The 12008-nt window shown below is 47.3% G+C and overlaps 1 protein-coding gene across 1 annotated transcript in view; it reads right to left on the reverse strand.

The window, feature by feature from the left end:
- Positions 1–544: 544 nt before the first annotated feature.
- The window catches only part of LOC143819693 (uncharacterized), a 53538-nt gene continuing 42074 nt past the window's right edge, over positions 545–12008 (reverse strand). Inside the window, exons 5-6 of the mRNA XM_077301598.1 lie at positions 1058–1211; positions 545–578 (exon numbers count right to left, since the gene is read on the reverse strand). Coding sequence (XP_077157713.1) covers positions 545–578; positions 1058–1211 — 188 coding nt within the window. The remainder of the gene's footprint in view (positions 579–1057; positions 1212–12008) is intronic.

Genomic DNA, 12008 nt, shown 5'->3' on the forward strand with positions numbered 1-12008 from the left:
GTCTGGGTCTGTTGCTGGGGCTGGAGTGGCATTCTTGGGCGTCATGGCTTGTTCCACCAGTTCCGTGATGTTCGTGCTTGGGGTAGCAGGTTGCGACTCTGGATTCTCAGGATCTAGAACCTCTGTTTACAGGGCCACTGCTGACACTTGACTAGAGTCAGCAGTGGCTGGCAAGCATCACTTCTTCTAGTCCACATGCTGATAAGAGACGGGAACAGTGACGTAGACTGGCTGTCCTGGAGTGAAGGAGTGGGGTGCTGAGCCAATGTGAGATGGGGGTGGATCCGAACCAGAGTCGTAGTCAGCCAGTGGTCGATCAGTAGTTCGGCTGGGCTCCAGCCAGTTGCCAAACAGGGTATGATGTGCTGCTGGAGCAGGAACTCCACAGGCCTCTGTGACCAGTCAGCCTGAAGGATTCTGGTCAATGTCTCCTTCATGGGCTGGACCACTGTCTTGGCCTGGCAGTTGGTGGATGAGTGGAAAGGCCCTGACATGACATGCTGGAACAGGTTAGATTTCATGAGTGTGTGTTAGATCAGACCCCTCACTCCCACTGGAAGAGCTTTTTGACCCATGTGCTAAACGGGGACAGGGGGGGGATTAGAATTCTTATTGATCACCATCTAGTTAATGTGTTAAGGGGTGTTTTAGGGGCTTTTACTGTGCTTTTAAGAGCCTCTTGTGGCGCAGAGTGGTAAGGCAGCCATCTGAAAGCTCTGCCCATGAGGCTGGGAGTTCAATCCCAGCAGCCGGCTCAAGGTTGACTCAGCCTTCCATCCTTCTGAGGTCAGTAAAATGAGTACCCAGCTTGCTGGGGGGTAAGCGGTAATGACTGGGGAAGGCACTGGCAAACCACCCCGTATTGAGTCTGCCATGAAAACGCTGGAGGGCGTCACCCCAAGGGTCAGACATGACCCAGTGCTTGCACAGGGGATACCTTTACCTTTACCTTTTTACTGTGCTTTTGTTGTTATTGTAAACTGACGCGAGTCTCTGGAGAGTGGCGGTATATAAGTTTTAAAATATAAATACACAAACAAACTTCTGGAATTCTGACCATGTGAACTGGGCCCCATTGTCTGACACAGTCGTGTTCGGCAGTCTGTGGGACACGGCCTTGATGATGACCCGAGACAACATGGTGGTGACCAGCATGACCTCCAGCCACTTGGAGTGCAGGTCCATCATCATGAAGAATGCCTGGAATGTCCCTGCAAAGTCAACATGTCTTGTCAACAGCATTGTCTCCCAGGGTTGCACCAGGCCTTGCTTGTCTGGCAGGTTTGGCAGTGTGCAATTTCTTTGTCCATGCCTGGTCGTCAGATGTAGCTGTGCGCTAACCCCTTCATATGCACGATGCCCAGGAGGCATTTATGCAGGGTCTCCAATACCTGCAGCCTCAGCCTTGCGGCTCCCCCACATCAGGCAGCCATTGTGGACTGAGAGCTCATACTGCCAGGACTGCCAGGCCCCAGCCAGCTGCAACCTCATCAGATTCCGAGGAAGAAGCAGTGTGGAATGTTCTGCCAGGAAAAGCACTGGAGCCACAGGAACCACCAGCAGACTCAGAACTGGCCAAGGAGCCCAGGTCAGAATCTGAACAGGGTACAAGCACTCAGCCTCTGGACACCTGGCTGGAGACAGAAGCACCAGCTGGTTCTCCAGCCTCGTCTCCCAAGCCCAGAGAACAACGGCATGGCAAGCAATGTCTCATGTTACTGAAGAGATGGGGCACTAATTCTCAGACAAACCTCTGCCACAGGTTTGCTATGAGAGTCAAATGAAGAGTGGGAGCACCATGCATGATTATGATATGGATTATTATTATTGGATGCTGCCCTGAATGCCTTGAAGGAAGGGCTGTATAAAAATATATATTTCCATATCCCAATCAGAAACTTGTGAGTTGGGTCACACATGATCCAAGACAATTCCTAATTCCTAAATTAGTCCAAAGGGAGGACATGCCTACCTGCATTCTACCTGGGGCCAGATTAAGGCCAACTGATGCCCTAAATTCAGCCCAGTCAGGATGCCCTTTGGCTCTCCCATTGCCTGACAAGACGCTAAGACTCAATGGGTGCTGAAGGTGAAAACAAAGGTTAAAAGAATAATTTTTCTTCCAGGCCATCCCCCAGGCCAGACACCACAACTCTATTAAACTTTTTTTTTTTAAGGATTGAACACTAAGCAATATAAGCCAGCCCCCCTTCGAGAAGCCCCCTCCCTTGGTCCCTGAAGGCCCCCTGGCTTCTTTTGTTTAATGGTTAATCCAGGGCTGATTTTATTGCTTCACGGAGCAGCCAAGGAATGCTTCCTCCGGATTTTTCACAGCCACTTAAATTATGTTGGTGAAGAGGTCCTTGGTCACAAGGGAAGCTTCAAACTTTGCTAAGTGGAGTGCAAGCACAGGGGCTGCTATTCTCTGCAATTATTTACATCCTGTTTCCTAGACATATTGCTCATCGTGATTATAACTAAAGGATAAAAAAAACCCAAACTGAAATAGAAATGTAACCTACACCAAACAATGCAAAACAAGGTAAAGGAAATCGTAAGGTGGAGATATTAGTTCAATGCTCTAAAACAGGGGTAGTCAAACTGGCCCTCCAGATGTCCATGGACTACAATTCCCATGAGCCCCTGCCAGCATTTGCTGTCAGGGGCTCATGGGAATTGTAGTCCGCAGACATCTGGAGGGCCGCGGTTTGACTACCTCTGCTCTAAAATAAAGTGCCCCTCTGATGCTTGCTGAAGGGGCGGGATGGTGCTGGATCATGGCCAAGGTAAGGCTGTTCATGTACACCAATAGCCTCGAAAACAATTCCAGCCTTCTGTGTCTGCCCCTCACCCTGACGTTTATAACAAAATGCTTAAAGATCTTCTTCTGGCCTCCCTGCCCAAAATATCAGCCGTATCAACCACCCTCCCCATCGACCATCAAACAGGCTTCGATGAACTCTGTCGTCAGCAAGAGGCAGGTGGCCTTTTAGAATGAATTCAATTTTAAAATGGAATATAAATTTTATTTTATTTTTTCACTGCCTGGAGGAGTCCCAGAACAGCTTACAAACCCCTTTCCTTTCCTCTCCCCACAAAAGAAGTAGAACATCTCTAAGAGAACTGGGACTGGCCCAAGGTCACCCAGCTGGCTGCATGTGGAGGAGGAGTGGGGAATCAAACCTCACTCACCAGATTAGAGTCTAGGGCCTAGAAATCTTCAGATCAGATCAATACTGAACTACAAACTCTTTCTGCCATCATGCTGGCTAGGATTTTGGTATTAACTATTTTGTATTTTACTTTTTCGTATCATTTTTATTGTTACCTACCCTGAGCCATATACATGAAACATTACATTACATTATTTAATCTTTTTATAGACGGCTTTCTCAACAGGGGATTCTATGAAAATAATTAATTAATTTTTAAATTAATTAAAAAAAATATATGGTGATGACTATATATAGTCTTGTTGACCCAACCCATCCCAAAACGGCCAATGATGGGCCTGGAAGGGGTGAAAAGGGGAGAACCATTTGTGCTAGCACACATGCACCACGGCTCTTGCTGAAAACCTAGGGCCTTTCCGCACAAGGACCAATGTTGCCAATTGCTTTCACAAAGCGGAAACGCTATTTTAAATAGTGGAATCTCGGCGTTCCGCATACCTGCCTTTGTAGTGGAATCCAGTAGTGTTTCATTCGTTCCCCAAAGGTTTCTGGTCTCGCAAAAATCGCTAGAAAGGAAGCGATTTTTTCTGTGCATGTTCCCACCCCTGGCCGTCAATCAAACAAACAGCCAATGGGCGGTTGTTATCATGCTCCCGAAAAGCCCCTTTCCTTTAAGCACAGGTTTTTAAAAAAATAACACACACGTTGCAACAAATATGCCTTGATTCTTCCTAAGGTAGAGACCCATCTAGCAGGCATGTGAGCTGGCGAGTCATCGTTACCACGCTCCCCTGAGTGAAAAAAAATCCCCCCCCCATGGGTGCGATTTTTGGGCAAAAATAAAGGGAACTTGCAAATAGAGGGCTGTGTTGTGCTTGGGGACTTAGGGGAGCTTTAAAGCACTTCTGTGGAGGGACTGTAGCCGGAGAAGCCCCGCTGGGTGAATGAAGCCTCGCTGGTTCGTTGCTTTCCCCGCTCGCTCCAAGGGAAAAAAAATGGCGATTGCTTCACTGGAAGTTCGGAGGAGAGAGCCAGGGGGAGGGACTTTGTTGCAGCCGCCACATTAAGAACGCACAGGTCTTTTTCGCAAGTGTTGCAGGTTGTTGGCAGGAGTGTAGCGATTTTCTGAGGGTGAATCCACTTTTCTGGATTCACCGGAAATCGCTACAACGAAGCGATTTTAGCGCTAGTGTTGCAGGACTGTTGCAGATTGTGTGCGATGTCATGAGGAACGGCAAATTAGTAGCGTTTACCATTTGCTACTAATTGAACTCTGCTACATTGAACTCATGCGGAATGGCCCATAGAGTTTCCTATTAGGCCTATGATACTTGCCATCCCACCACCCATGCTGAGGCCTAACACTGCCAAGAGGCGCCTGGTATTTAACTTCCCTGCAGCAGCTATGCAATACTTTGGCTGGGATGTTCCCACTTACGGGTCCCCCAGTGAGGAGGCTGAAATGGCCAAGAGCTCCACTACTGCAGAGGTAAATGGCTAGGCGCTTAGAATTAAGGACACCAACAATAAACAAAGGGTGGCAACACGTTCCCTCTGAGGACAGGTTGAATAGCCTGGTGATTTTCACTTTAGAAAAAATAATTACATAAGAGCAGGGCATAGGATTTCCAACCTCCAGGAGGGCCTAGGGATCTCCAGATCAGTTCTCCAAGAGAAAATGGCTGTTTTAGAGCAGGGGTAGTCAAACTTCGGCCCTCCAGATGTCCATGGACTACAATTCCCACGAGCCCCCTGCCAGCATTCGCTGGCAGGGGCTCCTGGGAATTCTAGTCCATGGACATCTGGAGGGCCGCAGTTTGACTACCCCTGCTTTAGAGGGTGGACTGCATGGCACTGAACAGGTCCCTCTCTTCTTCGAACCCCACCCTCCCTGGGCTTCGCCCCCCTAAGCGCCAAGTGTTTCCCAATCCAGACCTGGGTACCCTCTGCCCTCTGCTTTGTGGGATTCTGGGTTATTGGATTCTGCCATTATAGGAATCAAGAGGAGTAACTCTGCATAGGACTATGCCGTTAATGTGCCACTGATCTAATCCAGCATGACTATGCTTATGTTCTTTGTTACGATGTAAAGATGAATCAGCCTTACAAGGAAAATGTCCACCTATTTCTAATGTCAGTACTTGTTTGCAGAACGACAAACCCTTTCTGCATTTCACAGCTCCAGTGGCCCATGGAATCCTTGTTTTCTTTGCTGACTGGCAGGCAGTCGATTCAAAATGATTTTTGTGTTTGATCCAGAAAAGGGCTCATGAATGAATGTTAGAATAGCTGTGTTCCTTTCATTCAGCCATCTTTTCAGTTTGTGCTTTCAATTATGTACATTTATTTGTTAGCACATCACATCTGAAAGGAATCCGCTTTTAGTCTTGTAAGGAATCAAAGATTTGCAGCGTCTAGATAAGAAAGCTTATTCCGTTTCAAGTATAATTTGCACATGAACCTTTCATTTTCTGATGTCTTCAAAGCTACTTGGGGGCTTTCAATCTACTGCTCGCAGGAGAATATTCTTTTTAAAAATCAGTTACACATCATCACAATTTTTGGAGTAGAAAACTCATATTCCAAAATGTGAGGGAGGGGAGACTGAGAGCGCCCTGATATTACTGAAGAAGAAGAGTTGGTTCTTATATGCCACTTTTCTCTACCGAAAGGAATCTCAAAGAGGCTTACAATCGCCTTCCCGTCCTCTCCCCACAACAGACACCCTATATACAAGTAATTCTTTACCTAAACCCAAAGCAAAGGAGGTAAAATAATTCTTAATTCTTATAAAGTTCTTAATTCTTATAAAAGGTTAAATACTGAATACAATTTTAGTGTTATATTGTCAATTTCAAATTTAATAATCCCCCCTTTTAAATTTCAGAGAATAACAAGTGGCTGTGTTTCTCCATTTATGATTGATTTTATATGTGTAATCTTATGTTTTCTACTGGTTGGTCTGTGACAGTAAATGAAATTAAATAAAATTGAACTGGCTGTGAAAAATATATAATACTCTCTGAATGTGTACAATAAAACAAAATCAGTAATATCAGGGCTCTGTTGTGAGGCGAGGAAAGGGAAAGCGACTGGAAGCCGCTTCGAGACTTCTTCGGGTAGAGAAAAGTGGCATATAAGAACCAGCTCTTCTTCTTCTTCAGTAATATCAGGGCTCTCTCAGCCTCACCCACCTCACAGGGTGTCTGTTGTGGGGAGAAGAAAGGGAAGGTGACTGTAAGCCACTTTGAGACTCCTGTTAGAGAAAAGTAGCCTCTAGGAACCAACTCTTATTCAGTAATATCAGGGCTCCCTCAGTCTCACCTCCTTCACAGAGGGACTGTTGTGGGGAGAGGAAAGGGAAGGTGACTGTAAACCACTTTGAGATTCCTTTGAGTAAAGAAAAGCGGCATATAAGAACCAACTCTTCTTCTTCTTCTTCTTCTTCTTCTTCTTCTTCTTCTTCTTCTTCTTCTTCTTCTTCTTCTTCTCCTTCTTCAGTAATATCAGGGCTCTCTCAGCCTCACCTCCCTTGCAGGGTGTGTTGTGGGGAGAGGAAAGGGAAGGCGATTGTAAGTCGCTTTGAGACTCCTTCGGGTAGAGAAAAGTGGCATATAAGAACCAGCCAGTTTGGTGTAGTGGTTAGGAGTGCAGACTTCTAATCTGGCATGCTAGATTGTGCCACGACATCTGATTATTTGATAGCCGACCTAAATAGCTTCCACTGAGTAGATCAGGCTCCCGGAACAGGTAAGGAAGGCCTATTTGCTGGAACTTTTCGAGAAACGCTGCAAGGTGGCATTGTCACCAGGGCAATGGGGTTCCACGGTGTTTAAGGAGTGTTTTTGTGATGCTGGATGTGCTTTGTTTAAATCTTGGTGTTTTCTAAGGTTGTAAGCATGCGATCTGATATTAAGTAGTGCTGATTTTCTGTTTGTTCAACCAAGTAGCTGACAATTGTACTGTACTGTTTAGATATTGATTATCAGAACACTGTCGCTGGAGCATGCACAACATGCTCTCCCATCTTTTTCAAAATCTGTCTTCCGGGAAGGAGGATCCCGGGGTATTTAATGTCCTTAACATCTCCTTCCTTGAAACTATTTTTTATGCTTGCAAGACTAAACCTCCTACCGACAGCAGTGAGTAAAGGTCACTATGCCAAAATCCCATACGCCGACAGACTTTGTACATGTTCGTTAAAGAAACCTGAGTTGGTGGAACATGTTCTGCTCTTTTGTGAGCAGCACAACGATCTTAGAGAACAGCCCATAAATCCTCTCATGAGGGAGAACAAGATTCACAAACCCACGATAATAGTGGATTTTCTCTTATTGGATCAAAACCATCAAGTAACCGAAGCTGTTGCAAAATTCCTCCATAGGATTTTCTTCAAATGAATTGGGAATTGAAAAACTTTGTCTTTCATCACAAATGCTTTGTTATGATTATGCCAGTCAAGGTGCTTTGACTTGGTACTCTGGCTTGTATGCCAATAAAGGCTATGCTATACAGCAGTGGTCCCCAACCCGCGGGCCGTGGCCTGGTGCTGGGCCGCGAAGGCCTTGGTGCCGGGCCGCGGCTCCCTCTCTCCGCTCCCGCAGTAAAAAACTTTCCAGGCCGCAAGCTTGCGGCCCGGGAAGCTTCTTACTGCGGGAGGGAGGAGAGGGAATCAGGGCTGCGCATTGCACATGCATAGCCGGGCCGCACATGCGCCATGCGCGGCCGGAATTGCGCATGCGCGATTCCGGCCATGCAGGCGCAATGCACAGGCACGCATGCACAGCATGCACGGGCGGACAGTTTCCCTGCTGGTCCCCAGCCTCAAAAAGGTTGGGGACCACTGCTATACAATGCTTTGCTCTGGACAAGACTATTGTCAGGACAGAATATGGAGAAACAGAATGGAATCCAATTGGACAAGGAAGTCTTTTATTGCCCCGTCTCTTGAATTTTAATCCAGAGCATATTGTAAAGAAAGTTAAATTAGATTTTGATGAATGTGGAGTGAAAACTGATGGAAGGAATATTAACAATAAGAGATATGTGGATGACACAAAATTGCTATTAGAGAATAGTGATAGGACTTGACACTAATGCTGATGACGGTTAAAGCAAGAAGTGCCAAAGCAGGATCACAGCTGAATGTCAAGAAAAGTAATGACCCCTGGGGGATTCCCTGTTGCCATGGCGTGTGTTCATATTTAGCTCAACTACGTTCCTACGTCTGATGTCAAGCAAATGTTCCCTTTCCCGGCAGTTTTGTAAATGGCTGCTACTAAATTTATCTCTGAGTCATCACTGTGTACCTGGGGCTGGAAATTAAATTGCGTTGTCAGCTTAACCTTTGAAGCGCTCTTTCTGCATCACTCAGAGGAAGCCAGCAGAGGCTGCTCTAGCAGGGGAGGAGAGCCCGGGCTAGAGTGCTGCAATGGGCTTGCTGTTGAGCAGCCCTTGAAGAGTGTTCAGGCACTTCAGGAGAGCACAGCTGTTCTGCTCGCCATGAGGTCTGGCCACGGAGAGGGCACGGCACAGGGCTGAGTGCTTTGGTGTCCATAGTGGCTGTTCACTCCCAATGCAGCCAGTGCCGCATCGCAGGAGGGGAGGCACGGGCATCGGCATGCCGGCAGACGCACACATGCAGGCATGGAGCTCACACCTCCCCCCTCCCACTTTGAGACTCCTTCTGGTAGAGAAAAGCGGCATATAAGAACCAACTCTTCTTCTTCTTCTTCTTCAGTAATATCAGGGCTCTCTCAGCCTCACCTCCCTCACAGGGGGTCTGTTATGGGGAGAGGAAAGGGAAAGTGACTGTAAGCCTCTTTGAGGCTCCTTCGGATAGAGAAAAGCGGCATATAAGAACCAACTCTTCTTCTTCTTATTCAGTAATCTCAGGGCTCTCTCAGCCTCACCTCCCTCACGGGGGGTCTGTTATGGGGAGAGGAAAGGGAAAGTGACTGTAAGCCTCTTTGAGACTCCTTCGGGTAGAGAAAAGCGGCATATAAGAACCAACTCTTCTTCTTCAGTAATATCAGGGCTCTCTCAGCCCCACCGAACTCACAGGGTGTTTGTTATGGGGAGAGGAAAGGGAAGGCCATTGTAAGCCACTTTGAGTCTCCTTCAGGTAGAGAAAAGCAGCATATAAGAACCAACTCTTCTTCTTGGTTTTGGTGCTGGAGGTCCCTCACTGTGGGATAATTAGGCTTTGGACAGTGGTGCAGCATAGGTCTGCTCAGAGGATAGAGTTCCCTGACTGTAGGTGGTGGTTCAAACCTCATTTTCTCATGCAGAAGGTATGGAGCCTTTTTCTGGTGCTCCAAATAGAAGCGTCTTTTTCTAGTGCCAGCGTTTGACCTAGAACCACTGTCTGTCTCTATTCAGAGGACAGTCTCCAGAGTGTAGAGCAGTGTCATTTGGCAGCCCAAAGATTGTTTAGGAGCCCAGCCTGGCCCCACTATCTGCCTGTGTGATGGTCCTAGGTGCATCCCACTTTGGAGCAGCTGGCAAGGAATGAGCATCTGTCCTCTCAGTTTCCCTGAGGCAACAAGTCTTCCTTCGATGAGGTGGCTTCTGTGTCACAGTCTCAGAGTTCACCACTCCAAAATGTTGATTCTTTCCTCTACTCACAGATCTTGGTTCATTTCTATGCTTCAGCTCTCATGTGCTGACCTGTATATCACCACATAGCACCCTTTTGCCACTGTATCCCCCTTCCCTGCTGCTTCCTTTTTCTGGTTCCTGAGCTGCTCCTATTTCTTCATTTTATTTTAAACATTTATGAGCCACCTTTCTGCCTCGTGGAACTCAAGGTGGCTTACAATATTCGTAGAACTTCAGAAAAGCACAGTCAAGACAATAATGATAAAACCTATACAAGCCACAGAAGCAAAGTCAGAGCCCTATGGCCTTATACCTTCTTTTTCTACTTTCCACTTCCCAGCCAACAAACGTTTCCTTGTTCCCCTGTCTTCAGCTTTCCCTCCTCCTTCGCTACCTGTCATAGTCTTCCTTGAAAAGTTTGGCTCCATTGCGTGGTGGCTGCCAGCCCAGGGCAGAGTCTGGTCATGTGGTGGCTGCAGCTGTTGTCCACACAGGCTTTAGGGTCCAGAGCCACCCCCTGCGGAGTCTTCAGAAGTTGCTCCTGGACCTTTGATGGGCGAGGCCTCCTTCATCAGGGGAACAGTAATTGGGGCAGGAACCTTTCTGGGGCCCCCGCCTCCCATCGACTCCTGCCTCCTCACCCTTTTACTTTACAGGAATCCAGGCTAGGAATGTTCTGTAATACTGCTGTGGTTGCCAAGCAACCCCCAACAGCCACAGAATCCCGAGGTCATCCTTCAAGCGACAGGTGTGGCTTCTGTTCTTTCGGGGAGTTTTCATTCCAGGACTTAGTGCTTCCCTTGGGTTTTTACCCTGCAAACTTGAGTCTACTGGAGGTCATAGTAGAACAGCAAAATGGAATTAGGGACAGACTGGGAGTGGGGTGGGAATTTCTGTTCAAACTTGAAGACTCCCAGCCTGTGCCTACCTCCAGTTTGCTGTTCTACTATGACCCATTTGAGACCCAGATGTGTCTGATCCAAGGAGAGTTCCAGGCCCCTCCTGAGTAGGGATGCCAACCTGTAGGTGGGGCCCGGGGATCTCCCAGAATGACTGTTCAGCTCCAGTCTACAGAGATCAGTTCCCTGGGAGAAAATTGATGCTTTGGACACAAGACATTGTTTGAGGGTTCAGATGTCATTAGTGAAATGCATGAGCAATAGGGAAGTGTGGCAAAATGCCCCCGCCCCCTGCTATTTTAAAGGAACACAGTTTAAATCTCACCTCCTTTCAAATGTTAATAAGCAGGGATAGTAAAACTGCGGCCCTCCAGATGTCCATGGACTACAATTCCCAGGAGCCCCTGCCAGCGTTCGCTGGCAGGGGCTCCTGGGAATTGTAGTCCATGGACATCTGGAGGGCTGCAGTTTGACTACCCCTGGTTAATAAGCCTTGGAAAGAAACAGGCACCTGGGGGGTTGGAGGAGAACTTCTTCTTCCCAGACTTCCCAGCAAAGCGGGGCTTCCCGTAGTGGTGGGGAATAGGAAGATATATATATATGTTGCTGCCCAGAGGAAGAAGGGGTCTTTTGCCTGCTGACAATGGAAGTAGGAACCTGCTCTTAAGACAGTGGTCCTCAACCTTGGGGTCGAGACCCCCCTTGCGGGGGTCAAACAACCCTTTCACAGGGATCACGGCAGGGCAAGCAGCTTGGCCGGGGGGGGGGTGCCATCCATACAACAGCCTTGAAGGGTAGATCGAAATAGAGCATTCGTCTGTCTGGAGCAGCGGGAAAGAGTGAGATCAGCATGGCGAAACAAGAGGCAGAACTGAACTGAAAAACCCCAGGAAAAAAGAAAACATTTTATATACAATCATGTGCAATGGTTCCTCACCCCATTGGTCAGTTTCAGTTTAATTTCTGTGAAAGAACACTTGGATAATTTCATGGTTGGAGGTTACCACGACATGAGGAACTGTATTAAAGGGTTGCGGCATTAGGAAGGCTGAGAACCACTGGTTTAGAAGAACCTGGTAGAGAACCTGCCTACAGTGAGAAGAAGGATGTACTCTCAGAAATACCCAGAAGTGGGAACTACATAGCACACCTCCATTGCTACGGATTCTGCTAGCAAACTTTTCTTCAGACGCTTAACAGCTTCCCATGTTTTCTGTTTTACTCATAGAATCATAGACTCCTAGATCCTTTTCGCACATGCTACTGCCAAGACAAGTCTCCCCCATCTTATATTGGTGTGTTTGGTTTTTCCTACCTAAATGCAGAACTTTACATT

The sequence above is a fragment of the Paroedura picta genome, chromosome 10 (assembly GCF_049243985.1).
Source record: "Paroedura picta isolate Pp20150507F chromosome 10, Ppicta_v3.0, whole genome shotgun sequence".
Lineage (NCBI taxonomy): Eukaryota > Metazoa > Chordata > Lepidosauria > Squamata > Gekkonidae > Paroedura > Paroedura picta.